Source organism: Leptodactylus fuscus, chromosome 1 (assembly GCF_031893055.1).
Source record: "Leptodactylus fuscus isolate aLepFus1 chromosome 1, aLepFus1.hap2, whole genome shotgun sequence".
Classification (NCBI taxonomy): domain Eukaryota; kingdom Metazoa; phylum Chordata; class Amphibia; order Anura; family Leptodactylidae; genus Leptodactylus; species Leptodactylus fuscus.
Window position 1 is genome coordinate 107,175,563 of NC_134265.1, and position 26,869 is coordinate 107,202,431.

Here is a 26,869-nt window from a genome sequence, read left to right on the forward strand (position 1 = left end):
TTAGCCAATTGCTTTTGTGGATGATCCGCCTGCTCCCACGTCTCGGCTCTGCTACATGGCAGCATATGCGCAGCATACTCAGTTGTATGTACATCTCTGCATATGGAGAGCATACTCAGCTGTGCTACAGCACAGCTTAAGCTCTGCTACATCTGGCCATATGGATTATAGGGGTGTTCTTATGTCAGTGTCTGAGCAGCTTCTGTGGTGGAAACGGTTGAACGGATGTTGCTGAAATTTGCCACAGTTCGATCAGCCTGCTCCCCCGTCTCGACTCTGCTACATCACTGAATATGCTCATATATAACAGATTACGGTATACTTCCGAATGGATAATAAAACATAATTTTTAATAATATTGTTAAAACCCCCAATATGGAAGCAAATTAATTAAGACATCTAAACATCCACTCTAGAAATTGGGTATCCCACGTGTCTGCAGCACAATCATATGGAGAGAGTAATGAGATGATAACCTCTCCTCCAGATAGATGTGTGAGGCTACAGTTCACCCGATAGCCAATAACCAATGATTCTGACTATTCAATATACTTGCTGTGCCTCAGTATTTAATTATGCAGCATGTGAGTGCTGACTAGGCCCATTCATTCAGCCGTGATGGGGTATGCACACGCGGAATTGCGTCTGAGCTTAGCCTTAGGGTAAGTTCACACGATGTAACGTTGAGCATGATCTGGCACATATACACGTGCCGGCAGATGACGCGCTCAACGCGTGATTTTGCGGCCGCAAAATCACGGGCACAAAATAACGCGGCGTATACGCTCCTAACTCCCATTGAAATGAATGGGAGCATTTTGAGCGCGTCATCTGCCGACACGTGTATACGTGCCAGATCACGCTCAACGTTACATCGTGTGAACTTACCCTTACTGTCTTGCTGTGCACCATGACAGCCTTTGAGAGCGGTGGCGTGAGGTCAGGGGTACAACTATAGTTAGACATGTGGTTCATGGCTCAGTGTTGTGCATACTCCTCCTGATGGTTTGCGTCAGAACTGTCACCCTAGACCTGGGATGTGATGTTCAATTTCACTTGCAATACAGTACACATGGCAATGAACAGTGCAGGCGTCTCGGCCTAGGCATGAGTGTGTGGTAAATCAAGGTCTCTCAGGTCAAGTTTTCTGTCCCTCTGGCACATCAATGAACAGGAGGCATGGCACGTCATCCCACACCACTTGAACCAACTTTTGACGTTTCAGGTGAATAAAAACTTTGCTTTCAATCTGTCTTTTATACCTGTCCCACATGGCTCAGCTTGGAGCCAGGTGTTTGAAAATTTGATCATTGGCAAATCTTAGTGACACCTGCTAAATTCTCAATTTGTATAACCTTATAGCTCATCCTTTTTGGTGTTGCAATTTCAATGTTGAAGCGTGAATGTGTGCAGTGTGTATATGTATGTGTGTGTAAGCACGTGTGTAGCATATAGAAATACTATATGTGTGTGTACTATTGCAGTCCTACACTGAGTGGCCACTTTCTTTGAGATACCAACTAATAGCTAATTGGATCTATATAGTATTCAGAACTACTGTAGTGCTTACACAGGTATAAGGGTTGGTTCACATCTGCATTTGGTAATCTGTTCGAGGAGTCTGCATATGGACCCCCGAACGGACTACAGAAAGCACTGGCAAGCAGTGTGCAGTGAAAGCACACGGATCCCCATAGACTATAATGGGGTCCGTGTGCTTTCCGCACGACCTCCGCATGGAACATGCGGACAGAAAAGTACTTCACAATCTACCTTTCTGTCCACATGACTTGTGCGGAGATCTCGCAGAAAGCACATGGACCCCATTATAATCTATGGGGTCTGCGTGCATACGCTGCACACCGCTTGCCAGTGCGTTTGGTAGTCCATTCAGGGGGTCCCCATGCGGACTCCCCGAACGGATTACCAAACTCAGATTTGAACCAACCCTAAGGTGTGTGGGGTAGGTTGGCTCACTGATCCTTTGGCTCTCTAAACCCATTCGATTTCTATCAGTTTAAATGGTCCCTGTTGGCCATTTTGGTCAATAATCAGCCATGAAAATACTGCAAACCAATGGCAGAAAGTCTGCTGGAAAGAAGATTGATATTTACAGCCTGTGGTTGGTCTAATATAACAGTGTCTGGCATGATCAGCAAATTTTTGCCTGAAAATCAGCCAATTGAGTGCAGATTAAATCATTGGGGCAGATTTCTGAAAAGAACCAAATAAAAAAAACAAAAAAAAAAAACACACTGCGCAGATTTCATTTTTCAAAAACAGAATATGACATAAGATAAGATAATCCTTTAATAGTCCCACAGTGGGGAAATTTCAGTATGTTACAGCAGCATGGTAATACAGATACAGGATAATACACAGTAATATATTACAGAAGTAGACACACATAAGCTGAGAAGAGAAGATATACTAGGAGTCTGTAGCAGCTTAGGAAGAGAAGAAAGAAAGAAGGAATACTTCAGAATCATACTCATTTAGTTTTCCATGCGGGATGATCTTTGCTTGGTCTGATGTAGATTATACAGCCTAGTCGTGGTTGGAAGGAAGGACTTGGGATAGCGCTCCTTTTCACACTTGGGGTGAAGCAGACGGTCACTTACAGTGCTTCTAAGTGCCATCAAGGTCCCATACATCGGGTGGGATTTGTTCTCCTGCATGGAGGTCACCACGGACAGTATCCTTCTGTCAGCCACCACCTGTACTGGATCCAGGGGACTCCCCAGGACAGAGCTGGGCCTTCTGATTAGTCTGTCAAGTCTATTTCTGTCTCTGGTTGATATACTGCTCCCCCAGCAGGCCACACCGAAAAAGATGGCTGAAGCAACCACAGAGTTGAAAAAGGCCCTAAGAAGTGGCCCCTGGACTCTGAAGGCCCTCAGCCTCCTGAACAGGTAGAGTCTGCTGTGGCCCTCTCTGTGCAGCGCCTCCAGGTGGTCAGCCCAGTCTAGTTTATTATTGAGGAGCACACCCAGGTACTTATAGGTCCTGACTATCTCAATACATGTTCCTTGGATCTCCATCGGGGTCGGAGCACTTCTCCGTTTACTGAAGTCCACCACCATCTCCTTGGTCTTCCCAGCATTAATCCTGAGCTGGATCTGCTGGCACCATTCCACATAATCCCGGTTTAAGTCTCTGTATTCCCTATCGTCACCATCAGTGGTAAGGAATACTATTGCAGTGTCATCGGAGTACTTCTGAAAGCTTTATTGTGATTGGTTGCTTTGGGTAACAAAGACAGTTCTGCTTTTAGACAGTTTCATAAATCTGCCCCACTGCACTTTGTTTTTGTTAAAATTAACTGCCCCCATATAAGGTATTGTAGTGGTAATGGGATTCGTATCATGGGATTGTTCATAATGGGATTGTCCCATCCTCGATCACACAGCCTCATGGCAGCCATGCTAAGTCTAATTTGTATGGCTGTGTTTTGCCGAGGAGATGCCTAGCAACAGCTCTGAAAAATCTCTGGTGACCTAGAGATTGACAATGAAATAACAAACAGAATACTGTGTTTTCTACAGTATATAAGAATAAATGGTGTCTTAGCATAATGCTGATTGCGCCCCTGGAATCTCCTAATCATCTTCTCACCAGGAGATCCCGAACAGACATCCTTCTACTGTAAACCATGTACTTTGGATCAAAAATACGTAACCTATCCAGCACTTATTTGCTCTTGAAATATCACCTTTAAAGCCTTTACTGTCATCTGAGAGTGAAATAAAATTTTATTTTGTTAAAAAGTGCCAAGAATAGCTGCCAACAGTTTTTTGCTGTTCAGGTCATTTCCAGTTCTTAAATATTTGTCATTGGCATTTCCTTGTAAATGCCTCTTATTCTTCTACATATATTATCTCAGCTTCCTGGCCCTGTAGTACTTGTATAACTGTATAATATATTTCATTGTTGAATTGACGGTTACAATCAACTAGATTGGTATATACAAAGAGAAATTGTAAAATTACAATGACTTTCCCACTCTTAAGATTCTTGAATAGCTCACATAGTAGGCTATTGGGTGATTATTAGTTTTCAGTGCACTGTATTTCCATTGCTCATTTCTTCGGGGTTGAAGGATATGACTCATTATTTGTTTTATCAACTGAATTATATTCTGATATGTTGCATCAACTGAATTAAAATGGATTATACTGTTACACTCCATAATATGTTATATCATATGACTTAGACTATTATACTCCATGACAATTCCGGCAACATGCACAGTAGCAATTTTTTTCCCATTAAGCCATGCCCTTAACCCTGCCCATGTCCTCTTTAACCTTCTTCATAAATGGTCACAAACTTTTCAAACAACTTGACTAATGTGCATTATTTACAAATGTTTCTCATTTCTGCATGAAAAACCTCTCTAATGTTGCTGCTACAAGGTGCCTCTTTTTTTCTAGATAATTTGTTGCTGACACCGTGACTAGGGAAGTTTTGTCCATAGATACCTTCAGGCTTAAGACCGGTTCATAGTGTGTGGAGGGGTAGGGTTTGTTCTCTCTTCACACCCTCTTTTCTAATTACTTTTCAAACACGACACAAAACATGAACAGCAGTTTCTGCTTTGGAGCAATTTGAGCCCTAATTGCATTTTTCCAGTGAAGATATGATTCCATAATATTTAATTATCTAATAGATAAAAGAGATATATAAACAGTGGTGTAAATAAAGACTTGTGGATTTGGTGAAAATTTTAATCAGCCCCTCTTCCCCCCCCCCTTCAGTGTATTCTTGATAGTGATGGTAATGGATGCTACAGCATTATCTCAGATACCCAGTACCCATAACAGTAGTTATCAAGAATACAGTGAATAGGCAGCACAGCACCTAGCATGTAAACAATGCTGGCATCTGTGTGCTCTGGGAAACAACTAATCTGCAAGGGTCCAAACGGTCTAAGAGATCAGTGGGGGTCCAACATCTGGGACCCCTGCTAATTAGCTATTTGAAAGGACCGTCATGCTTTTATGAGCACTGTGATTCCTTCACTATTTACATTTCAATATCTGTTTTATAATGACAATTATTAATTAACTATGTGATTACAGCCAATAATAACATCACACGGCTGTTATAAAACTAATGGCATGCAGTGTAAATAGTGAAGGGCCCCAAACAGATATGTTCCCCACAGTGGCCCCACACAGTATAATATGCTCCTCTGGTGCACAGAGTATAATAAGTGAAGGCCCAGGGGAGGTGAGTAAGGGCTCGTTCACACGTGAACAAAGGGGCGGATTTTGACAGCGGATTTCGCTTCAAAATACGCCCCTTTACAATGGTGGTCTATGCAGACCGCCGGGCTTCTTTTTTCCGCTAGCGGCGGGCTGCTGCTAGCGGAGAATAGAAGCGACATGTCCTTTCTTCAGGCGGAAGCTGCGGCGCGCTGGACCACGGCTTCCGCCTAGCGGCAGCACCCTCCCATGTCAGCTCATTCATTTGAGCCGACATAGGAGGGGAAAGCTGCGACCACAATGGTCGTGGCAGGCGGGTTTTGACCAGAGAGAGACGCGGCTCGCCGCATCTCTCTCTGTGTCAAAACTGACACGGGCGCCCCACATGTGAACTAGCCCTAAAAATAACAAACATCCTCTTTGGGTCTCTCTGACCTGGGACTAACCCAGGCGTCACCACTGGGGCCTGTGATAGGGTTTCAGTGGTCAAGTGGGGCATGCTGGTATTATCAGTTGCAAGCCGGATTCTAATTGCTTAGAAGTTACAGGTCCAAAGTTTCATGAGAGATTCTGATGACAACATATCCTCATATCTGTCACGTGCAGTATTGTGATGTGAAGATGGATGGCAAATACCACAATATGTTATTTAAACCAATATCTAAATAGTGGTAGACGTGTGTAAATGTGAGTCATACGTGCACTTGGTCATTAGTTATCATGATCTCCTTTTGACTAGAAACAGACTTTCAGGTTTTTTAATGCTGTTTTTGAAAATCAAAGGCAGGTGTGGAAAACCTGCAGAACAGAGTGTGTACTGACATAACCTATTGGTAACACCCAGTTGTTGGGTTATTCATACATTTCTAGGAGGATTAACAGGGAAGCTGTTTTATTGCAAATAGTAGCTACAGTATTACAAAAACAAGGCTGCTGACAGGTCCGCTTTCAGTTAGGTAATCTGATAACAAGTGTAATATCCCCCTAACCCTGTCTAAGCCTCTCACCTCTACTAGGTTAGTCTTCTCTACACTGGACTGACGAGATGCAATAACATCGAAACGGCCGTCCTCGGTTGAGAGACTATACCTGGTAATAATCCCAGCATCATTGCAAAACAAAGGCCTCTTGGAAGGTCGAGCATGATGTTAAAGGAAGCAGCCTTTATTGGGCCATATCACTGAGATTCTGTCTTCCTAATTACATCAGGGAAGACAGGCTTGCACATTCCAGTGAGCGCCCTCTATTGGTTTGCAACACTGAGGCACCAGACTTCCTAATTACATCATGGAAGACAGATTTGCATATTCTTCCCATGGTCCCTTGCAAAGTGGAGTGCTAAAGGCTTAATAAGTCTCCACACACCTATATGGTGGTCTCTCCCCAAGGAGTGATGATATCTCCCTAACAAGTGTAATAATTCATTTGTATAACTTCTAAAAAAAAAATCTGTAGAAAATTAACACCAAAATGCACAGTAGAAAATTGTCAATTGTGCCCAGGAGTCTTGTTAATTGGTTATGTATTTTTATGGGCAAATTGGTTGTAAATCTCTGGGTAGCATAGCATATGCAGTTTTTTCTAGTTTAGTGTTTTTATTTGATGTTTATTTTATTATTCAGTTTATTAAAGAGATGTTCCCACAGATATAACCACATTTGGATTTGTAGACATTGAAAAGTTTAACATTTTCGAAAATATAACTAACAACAAATTTAAAGTTTTGAAGATTTTCTCTGTAGTGACATTTGTCTCTTTCATAGGTTGCCATTGGATATGACCATAAATGCAGAAACTTTCTATTCTCTAAAACCCAACCATGATTTCCTTGCTGCTTGATACTCTTTGCACAATAAGGGCAAAATTATGCCTGTAAAAATGCCTCCCATAGTGGAGAAAAAAAAAAAAACATGCCCTATCTTCATGCGGATTCCGTGGCTGAGTCAGCCGGAGCGTCCGCAGCTTAAGATACACTCCTGCTTAGGCCCATTCATCCAGGCCTAATCAGGAGCAGGATACCAATGCACTGCACCAGCATCCCGTTGCGGCTAGCCACGCAAAAATGCCACATGATGGAAAAGGTTTCCGCCATGTGAATATTCCCTAAGGAAATCACAGTTGGATTTTAGAACATAGAAAGTTCCTTCAGTCATGTTCTTACCGTATCTATTGACAATCAAGACAGCATATTATCACCACTGATATGGTTAAAGATAATCTTAAAAATTCAGCCAATGTTTAATTAATTATATTTGCAAAAATGTTTGAGTTTCAAAAATCTAAAAATCTAAATCTGGTCATGTTTGTGTGAAAACCCCTATAATGTGTAGAGTGTAGTTAGTTTGCCTGCAGTAGTATTTAATGTAGAAGTTATTCCTACAGATGAGGAATGATGTGAGGAATTCATGAAGCAAATTGCTCACAAGCAAGTCCTGAGTAAATAGTTTTCTGTAATGACATTTCCTTTGTGCCATTCAGAGAAAGTCAGCCATTTCCCAAGGAGGGGTTTGTGACCGGCTTCAGGCTGATCTCTTGTCTGCATTTCTATAACCTCTATGTCAACTCAGTAAAAACCTTGCTCATTGTTAGGTATTTGAGAAATGTTTCATAGTTTCACAGCAGTCCACATAGGAAACAAAGTTAGAAAAAATGTAGAAGGTTCACAGCTCACCCAGAATAAACAGAGTTGGCTAAACCTAAATGTGCACGAAAGATATACCCCCGGCTAGGGCAATAATGTAACCAGAAAAACAAACAGTCTTCAGCACAAGAAGGTATTACTTTAAAACATAATATTTATTTCAAAAACTTTTTTTAAAAAATAGTACCAGATGTAGAAAAAATATGCATAGCACTTACATGGTAGATTCCATAAATGAACGCATGTTTTTGAGAAAAGTCAACCAGCCTACGCGTTTCAGGACATCCGTCCCTTACTCATGGCGAACTGTTTGTTTTTCTGGTCACATAGGAAACAGATGTAAAATATCTGGCTGAGCCCTGTAGCAGTTATTCTAAAATTGTCCACCTATTAAGTGTGTCTTCCACAGGGGTATCATGATTGATACACGGAGGAAAATGGTGAGGAATTTGGTGTGGAATTTCAGCGCTGAAAAAAAGCCTCCCATTGACTTCAATGGGTTCTTTTTTTCTGCTTGCAGAAAGGAACCCATCAAAGTCAATGGGAGACTTTTTTTTTCAGTGCTGAAATTCCACACCATTTTTCTCCGTGTGAATGGACCCTAATGGTTTACTGAAGCAAGCCCTTCGTGTTTGGGTGACCACTATGTGAAAACATGTATTGTAGCTACATCAGCTCTGAATATTCTATCTGCTGACATTAAAAGTTTTCATTGCCATTTTTGTTGTTATTTTTAGTACTTCTTATTTAACCAGAAATCATTGGGATAATGACAGATCACATTTATCAATGTATTTGCAACTTTTTGGCTCAGTGTTGGGTGACAATGCTGCTGCTGTCCAACATATTAATCCTTTGCATTTGCAGTACAATATACAGCTGCTGACCTCTCCCTTCTGGTTGTTTATTGTCCTGTTTATCAACACATATTCAGAATTTTGCTGGATCCTCAAGAATACCTCCTGGGAGTTCTTGATACCTTCGTTGGTACACTTACTAATTTTCTTCCAAATCTTCTATGGAGCGTTATAATTATGGCTTAACAAGGTCATGCAGGGAAAAATAAAGCTTTAGGCCAAGGCCCCTGTTGTGGAAATGCTGTTTTTTTTTGCAGATTCTTCTGCATTCTTTGAGCCAAACCTAGCAGTGGCTACAGAAGGAATGGAAAATATGTAGGAAGATCTTGAACTAATCCCAAAAAGCTCCATCCACTCCTGGATTTGGCTCAAAAACGCAGCAAAATCTGCAAAAAAAACAAAACCCCAAAAACATCTTTTCCACAACCTGGGGCCTTAGATTTAAGGGGGTTATCCGGTTTTTAACATTTATGATCTACCCTTAGGAACGGCTCCCGCAGATCATCTGTACCAAGACAGCTCAGCTCTCAGTAATGTTTATATGCCATGAGCCACACTGCTCACTCTCCATACAAACTTTAGCAGTGAGTGAAGGTACTGCAGTGCTGTCCCATAGACTTCAATGGGACAGTGCTGTAGTACCTTATACTCGCTGCGACAGTTTTTAAGGTCAATGAGCAGCACAGTATGTGGTATGTACAGTAACAAGTGCTGCGATTTGTACAGGTGATCTAATATCGATATCCTATTCTAAGGATAGGCCATCAATGTTAGAATTTAGAAACCCCCTTTAAGAGTAAATTCACACAGAGGAATTTTCCAGAGATTTGGGGGTGGATTCCATCTCTGAGTCAGCTGCCAATTCCACACAGATTTCTGTTTTCAATGGGATGCAGAGATTGCAGCAGGATACCGAAAACCCCCATGTGCCGCCCGTACGTTGGCCGTGCTTCTGCGACCCCTCTCATTAAATGAATAGGAACCATGGAAGCAAGGCCGCAAAATAGGACAACAATAGGACCTATTTTATATTTTGCAGCCTGGACTGTCGGCCCACACACTTGACCGTGTAATTCGAGGTCATGTGTACAGGCCCATAGAAATGAATGGGTCAGTGTGCTATCCATGAAATACACAATTTTCATTCTGGCCACATCATTTTTGATAGCGTTTTCCACCCCTAACTATAGACAAAGTGTGATAAAGGTGCAGATGTCATTCAACCAATAAGGGCGGACCTGGGCAGCAGTTAGGAGCAGAGAATTAAGTCCTGGGCTGGAGAAACACCCCTAAAGTCCTTTTCAGCCAATTTGCAGAAGAATAAGATTCTTATTTTCAAGAAAATAGACATGCAATGCAGAATAAGAAAGACAGCTTTGGAAACCTCCCTACAAGATACTGTCATTAGTATGATACAGACTATACTGTAATAAATCATCCTACCAATATTTGTAACATGTTCTACTCATACACTGAATGGCCACTTTATTAGAGACACTTGCCCTTTCATGTTTGGAGCGTCCCTGTATGCAAATTAGTCACAAGATCATGGAGTGCAGCAGAGCACAAGATCAAGTGAGCAAGTTTTCCATGCATCAGTTCCAGTGTGACTCCAATGTGAATGTGAGAACAGGGAAATTGAGCAATCTGAACAACTTCCAATGAGACAAGACCATCGGTGCTAGACTAGCCAGGGTCAATGTTTTTTTGTGGGATCTTAAACCAACCAACACCTTGATTTATTACAAGCACCAGATAGTTACATCTACTTGTCTGCTCAGCTATTGGAGTGTTTGCATTAGGTTTAAGACAATATGGCAGCACTTGTAAATAATTCAATGACTTGAAGACACATTTGCATGCACAGTTTATATTGACTTCAGTGCTGCTGTTTGGGACATAGAGAGAATATAAGATCAAGCTGCAATTTGGTTCAGGGAATACTAATGTCTGATCATTATATTTATTCGTAAAAATGGTTTCATGTCACAAAAAAAGCATTTGTAACATTACAAGAGGCTTAGTGTTACATTCCATCTGTAGGGGAAGACATTAATCTCAGAACACTGTGGGCACTGCGTTCTTTTCCTGGCACTGGATGCCAGCTGTGGTTGTTTCATCTCTCCTATGCCAACACGTTGTTTCCCTGATTCATTTTGCCCATGGCTTTGGCTGTCTATTAATGACATACTTTTAACAATCGTGTTCTTTGTTGAAAGATAGATATGTAATAAGAGAAGTTTTTGTAAGGAATATATGTCTTGAATTATTAGTACATGATATGTCACTTGAAAATATTGTATTACTGTCACTAAAATTAATATGTCCATTATTTCCATTTACACTGTATGCTGGCCAGAGTGCTATTACAATTGTTTGACACAGCTTCATATACTTACACAACATCGTCTTCTGTATTGTGTATTGCATGAAGTACATAATATATTTAATTGTAATGTAAAATGGTTAGTGCACCTGGAACTGAGCATTATGTAAGTTTTTTAAGCACCTGAGTTGTAAGATGTGCGGCAGGCCCAGTTAGCATCTCAGTGTTTAGCGGTGATTATTAAGACATCAGAAAAGCAGGCTGTAATTTTTCTGACTAACCTTTCCTGTCCTTCCTTTCTCTGTTGTAGTTGATTCTGCTTCAGGCTGCTGCTGTTCTTTCTATAGACCTTACTAGTCCTAGTGGGTGATGTTTGAGCATCTCTAAAAGATCCTAACATTCGGCTAGGTGTGTATTGCTTTTTTCTATCCTCTGCATGCTTTCTATACTCTTGCTTTTGCATTGCATTTTTTTCTTCCACTCCTCTATCTTCTCAGTTGCACATATAGTGAAGCAACCTAATATTTTTTAGATGTGACTAAAGTATTCATTTACCTCTACCACTGATTCACAGAGAAACATAGTCTGTAGGTGGCCATATATAATACTGACACATGGGATACTTATTCCCCCAGTGACACATGGCACAGCAGGAGCATTCTATTAGCTTGATGAAGCAGAGTGTGCACAAGGGTTCAAGCGCACCCTCGGCTCTGATGTAGCAGAGCCGAGGCTGCACAAGGGTTCAAGCGCACCCTCGGCTCTGATGTAGCAGAGCCGAGGGTGCACTTGAACCCTTGTGCACCCTCGGCTCTGCTACATCAGAGCCAAGGGGGCACTTGAACCCTTGTGCACACTTGGCTCTGCTACATCAGAGTTGATGGTGCGCTTGAACCCTTGTGCACACTCTGCTTCATCAAGCTAATAGAATGCATTGGCCAGCGCTGATTGAAGCAGAGCTGAATCTGTGTGCTTAGCTCAACTACTCCACCGGTGTAACTACGCCGGTGGAGTAGTTGAGCTAAACACACACATTCAGCACTGCTTCATCACGCCAATAGAATGCACTGGCCAGCGCTGATTGGCCAGAGTACGGAATTCGGCCAATCAGCGCTGGCTCTGCTGGAGGAGGCGGAGTCTAAGATCGCTCCACACCAGTCTCCATTCAGGTCCGACCTTAGACTCCGCCTCCTCCAGCAGAGCCAGCGCTGATTGGCCAAAGTACGGAATTCGGCCAATCAGCGCTGGCCATTGCATCCCTATGGGAAAAAGTTTATCTCACAAAAATCACAATTACACACCCGATAGAGCCCCAAAAAGTTATTTTTAATAACATTCCCCCCTAAATAAAGGTTATCCCTAGCTATCCCTGCCTGTACAGCTATCCCTGTCTGATAGTCACAAAGTTCACATTCTCATATGACCCGGATTTGAAATCCACTATTCGTCTAAAATGGAGGTCACCTGATTTCGGCAGCCAATGACTTTTTCCAATTTTTTTCAATGCCCCCGGTGTCGTAGTTCCTGTCCCACCTCCCCTGCGCTGTTATTGGTGCAAAAAAGGCGCCAGGGAAGGTGGGAGGGGAATCGAATTTTGGCGCACTTTACCACGCGGTGTTCGATTCGATTCGAACATGGCGAACACCCTGATATCCGATCGAACATGTGTTCGATAGAACACTGTTCGCTCATCTCTAGTCATGACAAATGTTATGGTTTGTATAATGAAAAGTTCTACAATTTTCCAATATACCGTATATACACGAGTATAAGCCGAATTTTTAAGCACAGTTTTTGTGCTGAAAAAGCCCCCCTCGGCTTATACTCGAGTCAAGCAAAAAAATATATATTTTTTTTTTTTTTGGCGGGGGGGTGTCTATGACCAGCCGCATTAGTAATGTATAGAATCTCCCATAAAATAGTGAAAAAAAAAAAAAAGCTTTAAAAAATATAATAAAAAAAATAAAATAAATAGATGTTCTAAATCACTCCTTTCCCTAGAATACATATAAAAGTAGAAAATGACTGTGAAACACATACACATTAGGTATCCCTGTGTCTGAATATACTGAATATAGGATCTGCAGTGCTCTTGTTCAGTCAGGAAGGGGTTAATAGTAGCACTGCAGATACCCTATATTTAGCCAGGCTGAGTTCCAATTGGGGGGAGAAAAACCCAGTCCTCAAGCTCGGGGAAGGGGCAGACAGACAACCAAAACACCCCCTCCCCTTCCCCAGCACCTACTGCACCCAAAAACCATTTTAATTTTTGAAATTTTCCAGTAGCTGCTGCATTTTCCCCCTCGGCTTATACTCGAGTCAATAAGTTTTCCCAGTTTTTTGTGGTAAAATTAGGGGGTTCGGCTTATACTCGGGTCGGCTTATACTCGAGTATATACAATACTTTCTGTATCAATTCCTCATGTTTTGGGGTTTTTTTTAGATCTCTGCTTACTGTCATTCATTCCGCTTACTTCTAGTGGATACAATTGTGACTGTGGTCATGTGATCTATAGTCCATTGTCATGTGATGACCACACAGGTGCACAGCTCATTACCAGGCAGATGTCTGATTACTATGCTGTGACTGTAATGGGTTGTGCACCTTGTGTGTCCGTCACATGACCATGGACTGTATATTGCATGACCATGGACTTAATTTTAGCCACTGGAAGTAAACTGAATGTAGATATGTAGAAAACTATGAGGAATTTATACAAAAAGTATATAGGAAAATTGTACTTTTCATTATTTTTCATTTAATTAAACAATAACATTTGTCTTTCGATTCTTTGCAATACCTTTAATAATTTTAAAAAAATCAAGTAACCTTGTAATATGTATAACACATTGATAGATTACCCAATTCCTACAGGAGAGGTTACAAGAATGTGTATTCGTTCTACTCCATCTCCACTGTTGTGTTCATATCTTGTTATACATCATAACAGTCTTGTTATTGTAAAATCTAGCCTGATGTTTCCACCGATTAGCTACAGTATGGCTGGAAAATCCAACAATCCAGCACGATTTGTTCCCAGGCTAAAGGTCTTCACTGTCTCTTGTTTGTTCATATAGGCGCTATTCAGTATTGTGACTGGTGCATGTGCATGCAGGCTTCGTCATACTATCCAAATACCAGTCATGCAAATATCCGATACTATCTTGGATGCTGGAATTTCAAAGAAAAGTATTCATTGCCTATTAAAAATCTACACGTTCTTGGCTTCCTATGCTGTGCCTGATATGATTTTCAGAATCATAAAACCCTATATCATATAAGTACATACTCCAAATGCCTGCCAGTTCACAAGTTCTCCAGCATATCTGCTTCATTGCAAAGATTGAAAGCTTACCTTAGTGTTGTCAAATTGATGGGATCTTCAAAGAGTAGACTTCGCTTCCAAAAACCTATTATCTTTATGTTCTTTAACTTTACATTGTTATTTGCACAATGAAAATGATTTTGGAATATGCATGAAAATTTAATGTCAAATAGAAGCTGATTTTCTCCTAAGGGCTTCATATTTCCTCAAGAGACTGTTTTACTTCTTAAAGTAGCAGCATTTTGTTAATGCAAGCCAGTGGCAATTGTGTTTTTAAGTATTTTATAAAGATTGCTGCCTGTTTTCCTGTAATAGTGTTGTAGAAAAGCCATTTATGTTATAAGAGGTTAGATATAAAATCCATTGTTGTTCTATTGAGGCAAAAAGGCGTAAAATAGCTAAATATGTTCAAAATAGCCTGAAAACACACCAATACACAGATTTTGTACAATAAATCATCCCATGGCTTATATGTTCCGTGACCTCTGTGGGTGATACATGTACGTGTTCCTGTTTTCTGAACAGTAAACGTGTCATGACCGTTTTCTAATATTCCACCTTTTCCTTAAACCTTCTTTAGCAGTTACCAGAGAGACTTCTTTCACAAACAGCTATGGATGACTATGACATAAGGTCTGCTGCCAGTATCCTGGCATCTGTGAAAGAGCAAGAAGCCCGCTTTGAAAGACTGACCCGAGCTTTAGAAGAAGAACGACGTAATGTCTCCCTTCAACTTGAGCGTGCCAATGTGCCCTCTGAAAGAATGAGCATGTGCAACATTGGCAATGGGCAACCGCTAACCACTGCTTGGCAACAGCTAGTTCTGCAGGTAAAACCTGCTTTTTATATTTTTTATCACTCCTTAACCAATTATTATTTTCTTGCATTCTTTACAATTAGTTTCACATAATGCTTGAAAAGTAGCAGCTAGTCATTAATTTCATTCTCATGAGTCCAGTGTTTCCTCCATTTTCTTCTCTTATTTCATAGCATTGATCAACTACATCAGAATAGTCATGGTAGACGTTGTGGATCAGTTAGGGTGCTCATGCACATGATATAGAAGTAGGTTGATGGTTGAGCAGTCAATAAATGAATAAATGTCTATTGAACGATTCTTACACTGACTTAGCCATGAATATTTTCATTGCAGGAAACATTCAGTTGCATAAAGTATTTTCTTGCAACTGGTGAAAATTTTATTAAGTGACCATCTTCTTTCTAGACAATGGCAGTATCTTATTGGTCAGCATGATTGAATTTAACCTTAGCAATGATCATTTTGGTTAAAACAATAACTAATGTCTATAACCCAATCCTACAACTGTGTTAAGTATTTTCAGTGACCATCTTTATGAAGTTTTGGGTCAGAAGAAAATTTCCAGGCACAGAACAATTCTTTTCCTTACATACCAATGTAATGAATGGTCTTATTGTAAATTCAAAAAGATTCTAAAGAAATCTGCCTATATTGGCCTACTTGTTTAGGACTATACTGGCCTAAGATTTATTTATCCCTGTGGCCAAAATTGTGAATTGTCTTGCTTGTATACATCTTCAATTTACATGCCAGGCAAGTGCTACAGTGAAATGTATCTTTGCGTTTTCTACTTATTAAATTCTCAGTATTCGCCGATCGTACAAAATGGATATTAACAAGTCTGTCCCTCAAACTCCTAGAGTTTTCCGGGAGTTAAATATTTATGGCCGATCTGTAGGATAAGATATTATTATCCGGCTCTACACTCTGTATGGTGCTGTGCTTGCTATACAATGAAGGGTGCACAGAGTGCACTCAAACGCTGCAGTCTTGTCAAACAACCAAAAAGTCCCAGCTGTTGGGTCTCCGCCAATCTGATATTGATACCCAATCCTCGGAATATGAGCATTACAATCCCAGAAAAGCCCCTTGATGATGTCTGAATGAAATTACTCACTGACATTCTCACTGGCTAGGAATATGGAACTGTAAAAAAATAGACCCACACGTATGCTCTCAACTTATTGTATGGCCTACTTTTCCCTATATACATTCCTGGGAGCGCGAGCTGCAGTGGATGTTCCCCCTCTTGACTGGGACGTAGCCTTGCTATTGGCCCAAAAAATATGTATGTCTTGTAGTGCTCAAGAGAAGAACTTCAGACTGTTGACTCACTGATACTATTGCCCAGACTTCCACAACAGAATTTACCTTTAATTTTCAGAGTAATGTTGGCGCTGTGGGTCTGAGAGAAGGACTATCCTACATATTTGGTGGGACTGCGCAGCAATTAAACTCTTTTGGAACTAAGTGTTCATTTTATATGCCTGAATCAGTTTTACCTTCCCCTCAGATGGCACTCCCATCCATTATTTTAGGTAAGATATCTGCTGTGGAAAAGACTTCCTTCAACACTTCCTTACCAAATTGGTTATTCTTAGAAACTTGTGCAGTACCAATACCCCTACTCTGTTAGAATTGCTCCAGGAGCTTACCCACATATGGAGAATCAAGGCCTTATTGGTAAAGGACTCTCCTGAGTCATCTAGGATGGGGATGCGCTGGCAGACGTGATTCCTGTTTTGTGGATCCTTTTATCTTGAGAGGTCACCAGAAGGAGACTTCAGGACCCTACATGGGCCACCCCCGTTTCTCTGACTGATGCCTTGGCCAATTCCCCGTCCCCTTTCTCCGCCCCTTCCTTTTGCTCGCTTCCCATTGTTCTATATTAACACAAAAGAGAGCACCGCGTGGCACCTTGTGCATTACCCTTTAAAGCAATTTCACAAGTAGTACTCTAATTATAATCACCTTTTCGTGCTGTGAATTAGTCACAGCACTTAAGTGTCACTTGATAGACCAAAATAACTAGTAGCCAGCAAATCTTAACCGTGTATACACGTGCAAATATCACCAAATAAAAAAGGACCAATCCAGCCAACTTGTACAAGAGTAAAAAGTGGATAACTAGATCCGCGCTTACCAACCGTGGTCTTGACACGTTCTATTATTAAAGCCTCACACACAACGCGTTTCGAAACCGAAAGCTGGTTTCTTCAGCAGGTGTACAAAAGGACAGCATAACACAAACACTGAATACACTGAATATAAATAGACATACGGGGGAGACACCCCCAGAGTGACCTCATCACCCTTCAAAATTGACATAAATTGCAAATACATTACAAAAATAAACAAAAAATAATCAGCAGTTAAAATGCCACATCCATTATAACATATATATATATATATATATATATATATATATATATATATATATATATAATGAAATAATCACATACCCTTGTACAATGTGTTGAAAACTTCTCTGGCGTCCGAAAGTGTCCAATTGCGTGACAAGATCACGGTTGGTAAGCAAAGCGCAGATCTATTTGTCCACTTTTTACTCCTGTACAAGTTGGCTGGATTGGTCCTTTTTTATTTGGCGGCATTATTCTATATTGTCCTTTATTTCTTTTATGGCTCCCTGGGCTCTGTGAGGATGTGAGGATGGCTGTCCCTTGCCCTCATCCTATCCACCTCCCTGGTCCTAGATTTGATGACTGTCCATTTTTGCCCTTCTAAAATCCTACTTGAGACCTTAACAGTCACACAGTCGTACTTTTGGTAGCCCTTTTCTACCATCTTCCTGTTACTCAAAATTCTGAGATTGTACATTCTTGTTTTAACAGTTTGTCTGTGTTCTATTTTTCTATGTGTGATGTGTAAAAGGGAAAACCTTTCTTCCATAAACTTAGATTAAACATAAAAGGTGGAAGGTGACATCCCGCAGGATCTAGCAGGCCAATTGATTTCAGATCATGATATAAGTTTCCTACCAGTACCAGAGAATTTAAATAATAGCTAGTTATTATACAATATGTAAGCAGCATATGATAGCACTGACTGAACTGATTCTCTTTTCAAATTTATTTTAAAAAATTCAGATTCGTCTGAATCTGAACATTTTGGGGTTTACCAACCACGAAACGCTACTATATTCTAGGGTCTCCTTAGACCCAAGAGTATAGTAAGCAGAGGCCTAGGGGAGATGAGTAAACTTAAAGGGGTATTCCCATGTACATAGTGTTTTTTTGTTTGCTTTTTTAATTTGTAGATAATTAAAAGTTAAACATTTTTGCAAATATAAGTAATTAAACATTTTGCAGAGTTTTAAAGATTTTCTCTAAATATCTTGTGGTCATAATCTTGATTGATTGCCAGTGGATACGACCATGAATGCAGGAACTTTCTAAAGTCAGACAACCAGCCATGATTTCCTTATTGTGGCCGGGATATCTTCTGATACATGTAGTGTCCCTGTCTGATACCCTGGCTACAATAAGAAAGTTATAGCTGGGTTCCTGACAAGTCCCAGACCACAGAAAGTTTCTGCATTAGTGGTCGTATCCATGGTAACAGATCAAGATAACAGACTGTCACCACTAAGAAAGTTAGAGAAAATCTTTAAAACTTTGCAGAATTTTTAATTACTTATATTTGCAAAAATGTTTAACTTTTAATTATCTACAAATATAGATATAAGTATGTATATGGGAATACCCCTTTAACAGACAGTGTTACTCCCCTCTCCTGGGCTCTAGTGCAGAGGCTGGAAGAGGACCGAAGAAGACGGGGATGTGAGTAACATGGTTTGTTATTTTTACTCACCTTCCCTGAGCCTCTACTAATTAATATAATGTCAGAACCAGTTTGGATGTGTTTGGTGTGCACAAAACAGCTGGGACGAATCTCTCCAGACCAGGTTGTCCCAACAAATACCTACCTTTAGTAGACTCCTATGCCCAACAATAGTAACCAACTGTATTGACAGTTGATTATAAGGTTGGATTATAGTGAGATTATAAAGTAAATGGATAGTTATTTGCCTTTGGGCCCCTTTGCAGCCTTGTGCCCAGGACAACCAGACATTTCAACCTTATAATCCACAACTGAACAGGAGTTCTGAGCCCCTGTTCCTTCAAACCGTGTATCCGCATTGAAGAGGAGTTTGTATGAAATGGTAGTCAAGCTGGTTTGTTGGACAAAATTCAGTTTATGAAAGACTGTGGATACGTGAAGTAACCTTATTCACATCTGTATGGTACACTTCTACAAGCATAAGTGAGGGACGGGTAAATTTACACCTGCAGTATACATGTAAGTTTTTAATTTGGAAAATCTTCATTCTTGTGGAATCTATCCTCAATTTTTGGTGCAAAATATAGAAACAGGATGCAAAGAGTATCTTTCCATCTGTTGTCCACTTTGTGGTTTTATATAACTACTTTACGGTAGGTAATCCTTTATTGGTGATTGACCTTCTAGGAGGTTTCTGTACTGGAATTATAAGAAGCCAAAGTCTCAGGTGGCTGGGGAGTCAATAACTGGCTAGAAACCATATCTTGTGAGAATATTGAAGAAGGAAATGACAATGCTCAAGTTAAACTCTAGCGGTGATCCATTTGTTTCCTTCCTTGCTCACTCCTGCCATATAATTCTGTTGCAGTCCGCCTGGGTCGATTTTGTGGTTTTAAGCAACATCCTGCCTTGGATTTTAGATTCTATATAAACAAAGAAGAGTCTTTGGCCTAGTTGTCTTGTGGTTTTCTGAAGTATCATTTGGTGAATTGAAAAAGTGTAGACATGACATTTCTACCATTTTTTTTTGTCTTAAAATAGTACAACCAGGCTTGTTTAGAGCTTTTAGTAACTGCAATAAGTGTTCTCTATATTATTTGCTATGATTTTTGTTCTTTGCTCCCATGATGTTAGATAAAAATCATCATGTGTTATCCCATGAAATAGAAGACTCACAATATTGGTCTGATGTTTAGCAAAATACTGCAAATGCATTTCTGAACTACCATTGTTTCCATCACTGCAGTAGAAATGCAACTTATTTAATGGATGTTTGTCAGCCATTACTTTTTCCTATGCATTTGCTACTATGGTAATGACTACATTTTATACACTCAGGGACCACTCACTTTGGATTACAGGGATCACTCTGCCGAAGAAAGTAAATGCTGTGATTGTCCTTTATTACTACGTGTCTATAGTGATGAACAGTAGGAATTTATACATATCTCCTTAGAGATATATAGGAGATGTGGAATAGTCTAGCACTCTTATGTTCACTTTTGCACTTGTACTTTTAACCTTCATGGTGCTTTCTAATGCTCATTAGTATGGAATAGTAATATGTTTTGCTTATTATATTTATGTATTGCTTATTACGCTCCCTGCATTCAGGTTTCCTGTGAGCAGAAACCCACTCTGCTTAAAAAGTGGACCTATGGGCCCCATAGAAAACAAAGACATGGTCCAAAGCAAGACGCAGGTCACCAACAGGTAGACAACAAGATAACTAGGGGTGCAGAATACTGACACCTATAGCAAGTCAAAAGCTAAAATGAGAAACCATATGTACTAGGAGAAAAAAAAAATGGGTGCCAAAGTGGAATTTGGTAAAATGTGACTCTCTAACCTAATTTAATTGACAATTAGAGTAAGATGAACATAGCCATTCTTTATACCAGTGAACTATATTATATAGAAAATAGATATTAAACGTTACCATGATTCTGAAATAATCACAGCATTTGTACAAGAACATCATACCAAGGTCAGATGAAATAAAGAAGACATGAAGGAAAAAGCTATTGAAATATATCAGACTCGGTTAAGGTCAGTGTTCATGACCCCATAATAAGAAAGTGTCTGAACAAAAATTGCATTAATGGGAGAGTAACAACATGAAAACTACTGCTCTCCAACAGTAACATCAGTGATCATCAAAGTATTGAAAAATAATACCTGGATGATCCAACTGGCTTTCAAGATAATATTTTAGAGATGAGTCAACACCTGAAACCTTTGAACAGAACATGTCCTATTGTTGTGTCTCTAAACCAGAGACAGAATTCTATGCAGTCATATATTGAACAGTCTGTAGTTGTTTGTGGTAAAGGTATTGTGATGGTATAAGTCATATATTGAACAGTCTGTAGTTGTTTGTGGTAAAGGTATTGTGATGGTATAAGTCATATATTGAACAGTCTGTAGTTGTTTGTGGTAAAGGTATTGTGATGGTGGTACAATGCTCCTCTGCCACAACTCCATTTTTGAAGAACCCATAAATTCTGCACTACATTAAGATGAGGGATGACCACAGCAGTGTGCCCTTAGTGGTTACATATGAGATTCAAAGAAACATCTTTAGGAAAATTGCTATTGAACTTCAACCAATATTTCACAAAGACAATATACAATAAGTATTCCCAGAGTTGCTTCTGCTTTCATATAAATAATTTATCAAAAAGGGTAACCCCTATCTTTAGTTATATTTCAGAGTTATCGATAGTTTGTCTATGAGGGGGAGGGCTTATGTATATGTAGTCCTTTAAAGAAGTTCTATCATCAAAATTCAGCGCTATGAGCCCCACATATGCCTGAATAGCCTTTAACCCCTTCTCGACATCCGCCGTAATAGTACGGCGCGTGCCGGGTGTGTAACTGCTTTAAGCAGTAGACAACCGGCGCTAATGTCTCCGTTCAGTCTCCAGACCAATCAGAGGCATTAACCCCTCCGGCGCCACAGTCAAAGGCGCCAGAGGCGCCATTTTCCCGGCGACGCATGGGCGCTGCCATTTTGCCAGTGATCGCCGGCACCTGGAGAAAGCTCCAGGGCCGACGGCACATTGCCATGACAGCCGGAAGCCTTGTTAAAGGCTCCCGGCCGGTCTGCAATCTTTCTTTTGCAGGCTGGTCTATGCAGTCTGCAAAAGAAATGATGATTTTTTGCAATGCATTAGCATTGTAATGCATTGCATTAGTGATCAGACCCCCTCGGGTTCAGCACCCCTAGGGGGTCTAATAAATGCAAAAAAAAAAAAAAAGTAAAAAAAATTATATATATATAATTTTTTTTAAAAAGTATTAAAAATTAAAATCACCCCCCTTTCCCTAGAACACATATAAAAGTAGATAAATACTGTGAAACACATACATGTTAGGTATCCCCGTGTCCGAAATCACCCGCTCTACAAATCTATAAAAATATTTTTCCTGTTCGGTAAATAGTCAAAAGTGTCAAACCACAGTTTTTTCACTGTTTTGATTCTGATAAAAATTTGAATAAAAAGTAATCAAAGCAATAGCATTTCCCGAAAATGGTAGAACTAAAAAGTACACCCGGCCCCGCAAAAAAAGACGCCCTATGCATCCCCGTACACTGACGTATAAAAAAGTTACGGCTATCAGAATATGGCAACTTTTAGAAAAAAAATTTAACACAGTTTTGGATTTTTTTAAGGGGTCAAAATGTAAATAAAACCATATAAATTTGGTATCCCCGGAATAGTACCAAAACACAGAATACAGGGAACATGTCATTTTGGCTGCACAGTGAACGCCATAAAACCGAAGCCCGTAAGAATGTCGCAGAAATGCATTTTTTCTTCAAATCCAACCCATTCTGAATTTTTTTTCCAGCTTCCCAGTACATTATATAGAATAAATAATGTTGGCATCATGAAGAAAAATTTGTCCCGCAAAGATTAAGACCTCATATGGGGACAAGCTGTCCTGGACTGGCTTAGCACCGAGCGGTGGTTTGGGGAGGCCACTGGAGTAGTGCTACTCCAGCAGCCTCCCCTCACGCTCAGACAGAGAGCAGGTCACCTCCGTGCCTGCTCTCTGCCTGCGAACGGCGCTAAGCCCCGCCCCCTTTGTCCGGCCACGCCCACTTTGCTCGGCCACGCCCCTTCACTCGGCCCCCTCCTCCTGGGGGGGGCGGCTTTCTGTAGTTCGCCTCGGGCGGAGAAAGGGGTAGGTTCACCCCTGAGTGGGACACTACATGTATCAGAAGATATTCCGGCCACAATAAGGAAATCATGGTTGATTTTTATGACCTTAGATAGTTCCAGCATTCATGGTCGTATCCACTGGCAACTGATCAAGACAACAGACTGTGACCACAAGATATTTAGAGAATATCTTTAAAACTCTGCAAAATGTTTAATTACTGATATTTGCAAAAATGTTTAACTTTTAATTATCTACAAATTTAAAAATAATGGTCTTGCAGGGGTGCCAATACTTTTGGCCAACACTGTACATGGAAATACCCCTTTAACTTGTCAGACTTACAGGTCCTGATTCTGAAAGGTCTCTTCAAGAATGACAGAGAAAAATTTGGAAATTCAAGCTAATGATAAAATTAAGATAATTGACAAAATTTAAAACCTGGATTTATAAACCTTTCCATGGACGTAATTCACTCCCTCCATCAGACTGAGTGCAGATGACTCCAAACCACCAACCCTCCAACTTCTCACCCCTATAACTTAAATTTTATAACTTTTATGGATTAATTGCCTTTGTGTAGCATCTTCATAATGTTGTGCCATGTTCTCAGTCATGCATTTGGAAAATTGTGAAGGAGCCTCTGTTTTTTTTTTTTTGTGGAGAGGTCTATACGAAACACGTGAAAATGAACATATTAGGCATACTATATTTTGGAAAAAAAAAGATGCTGTTAAATAACCCCCCCCCCCCAAAAAAAAAAAAAAAAAAATAAAAATAAAAATAAATAATAATAATAATAATAAATAAATAAATTGTCTTAGGTAGGATGGATGATAGCAGTGGGAGGATCAACACCTACTGTAAGGGATGGCACAGGCATGGGGTCTCAATTGTAAGAGCATTGCTCCAGGAAGTTAAAGGCCTGCTCCATTTGCACAGGTCTTTAAGGCTAAATCCCCATGTTGCGGAGATGAAGCTTTTTATGTTGCACATTTTGAATGCTTTTTGATCTACAGCCAAGAGCAGAATGGAGGAGTATTAGAACTTCCAATATATTTCACATTCCTTTTGTAGCCAATCTTGGCTTTGGCTTAAAAATTGCAACAAAACCTGCAACAAAAAAGGTGTTTTATATATAGATATATACATATATATACTCACGTATACATCTGCTCCCATAGGTATGGCAGAAATAATATTTTTGTTAGCAGAGGAAGGACATATAGAAGAAGATTAAGGGTGGTCTGGGGAGGTGAGAGGTCTCATCGCTGTATTCTTATCTTGAAGCATAGGAGTGTTAAAAGAATTCCCTGGGGACTTTACCTCTGGACATGCAATCCAACAAAATAACTATAAAGCCATAATATTCTATAAAGCCATCATTATATATGCCTGAGTCTATGGAGAGATATATTATATAGTTTGTTACTCTAGATAAGCTCAACATTGGCATAGGGGTCAGGACTATGGTGATCCTCAGGTTATCAGAACCTCCCACGCTCATATACAAGGCTTCTCCCGAGTTGCACCACCTCTCTGTAATGCTCTATCACGGACAATCAGATTAACGTATATACTCAAGTATAAGCCGACCCGAATATAAGCCGAGACCCCTAATTTTACCACAAAAACCTGGGAAAACTTATTGATTCGAGTATAAGCCGAGGGGGAAATCCACCATTGCAGATAAAAAGTCTGGTCATGTGCATTGCAGCTTAGTAACCCCATGGGGATCATAGTAATAGCAGTTAACCCCCATCATGTCCCTCACATTAACCCCCTGTGTGCTTCACATAAGAGTTACTGATATGTGGGACATATGGAGGTAATAATTAGGTATCTTCATTATTAAGGTCCTTCATTAGTACCCTCATGTGTCTCACATATTAATAACCCTTATATGGGGCACACAGGTGTTAATATGAGGGACATGATGGGGTTAACTGTTATTAATGTGAGGCACATGGAGTTACTGAAACTAAATTAATAACCCCAAATGCCTGACATTAATAGGCAGAGTAACTAAAGGAAGGTCCCTGTGTGTGTCACTTTACTGTAGCTTCCTCTCCTCCATACAACAGACATCTTCCATAAGACACAATGAATCCTCCCCCTTCCAGTTTTCTGTGCTCCGTGGACCTTGACTCGTGTATAAGCCGAGGAGAGCTTTTTCAACATGAAAAATGTGCTGGAAAAGCCGGCTTATACTCGAGTATATATGGTAACTCCCAATTTCTACAGCTTCAAGCGCATACTAAAGAGACATCTTTTCAGACAGGCCTATCACAATTCCTAATGTAAACCCATCCGTGCCAGAATTAGAATCCCTAAAATGAACCCTTATCTGTTCACGCTTCCCCATTACCCCATTTGATAAGATCCCGTTTCAGGCTAACTTTATATGTCCAAGCACCATCTGCACATTAAAGGACACGACTGGTGATGGCTCATACAGTTTTAGGTTTGTGTAATGACAGTAACCTCTATTACAAAATTGTCTGATCATTGTATAAACAATGCCACCCCTGCTACCTCTTGTGTCACCCCCTCTACCCCATAGATTGAAAGCTCTTGTGAGCAGGGCCCTCAGTCCCATTGTGTGAAGTGACTATTTTTTTGTAATGTATCTTTCTGTCTGTGCTTGAACCCTACAAATTGTACAGTGCAGCGGAATAGGTTGGTGCTATACAAAAAAAATGTATTATTATTATCCTCTGCCAACTATGTAGCCATCTCCTATATATGATTCAAAATGGTATTGATAATGGTATGTGATAGGTTTATATCAGACAGGAGGCATTTTACCGAAGCAGATACAAACAGAACCTTTTAGATCCTGTATCAGCTGAGGTGTGTAATATGAAGTCAGTGTTATCAAAAATGCATATTGCAATGTTCTGCAGCAGCTGAGATGTTCTGCAGGGACTGTTAGGAACCCCTATTTACATGATATTTAGGCCCTCGTTAATAATAGTAACAATACATTTATTATCTAAACTGTGAAAAGGTGATAAGTATTTAAAACAGTCTATAAAATAAGAGACCCCTCCCCCCATTCTCAATTGTTATAATAACAATGCACATAAATAATACATAATGACATCGCCTCTGTAGTTCTATTATAAGTAGAAATCCACTAAAGACCAAAGTAATTTTTTTTTTTTTTATATTGTTATAGTATTTTTCATTTTTTGTGACAGTTGGCTTTGACATTCTGCCTTTACACTGGCTGTTTTTCCACAGGTTCTTGTTTTTTCTTTTTCCTGCAGAATATGCAGATGCTGAAAGAAAGAAAAATGAATATTAGTTATTTGATATCTGCTTTGTACAAGTGAATTCTTATGTACATGGGTGTCGTGTGTAGATGTCGCTCACTTAGGACTTCTGATCCCTATGGCAGCCTTAGCACTGCATTGACTTCATTGGGATCTGTCTGGTTTATGTATTTTGTATGGCTGTAACATTTTACTGGGATAAAGAGAGCAGCAGACTGCGCTATTCTGCCTGGCGGTGCAGAGGTTAACCGAAGCAAATCGCTGGCTCAAGTATCCCACTAAACATAAGGGGTTCTGAATATGATGATCCAAACAGGCATAGACAGAAAGTGACAGAACCGAAATGTCCAATACTGAAGTATCAGAACCGAATCTTCTGATCAAACATTTATATCAAATAGAAAGCTGACAAGATTTGTTGGGCTTGACTACACTTCTATGATTCT

At 40.1% G+C, this 26,869-nt stretch overlaps 1 protein-coding gene across 1 annotated transcript in view; it reads left to right on the plus strand.

The window, feature by feature from the left end:
* The window catches only part of ARVCF (ARVCF delta catenin family member), a 531,145-nt gene that overhangs the window by 333,110 nt on the left and 171,166 nt on the right, over positions 1-26,869 (plus strand). The window contains exons 6-7 of the mRNA XM_075275546.1: positions 11,342-11,439; positions 14,938-15,186. Coding sequence (XP_075131647.1) covers positions 14,971-15,186 — 216 coding nt within the window. The 5' untranslated portion in view covers positions 11,342-11,439; positions 14,938-14,970. The remainder of the gene's footprint in view (positions 1-11,341; positions 11,440-14,937; positions 15,187-26,869) is intronic.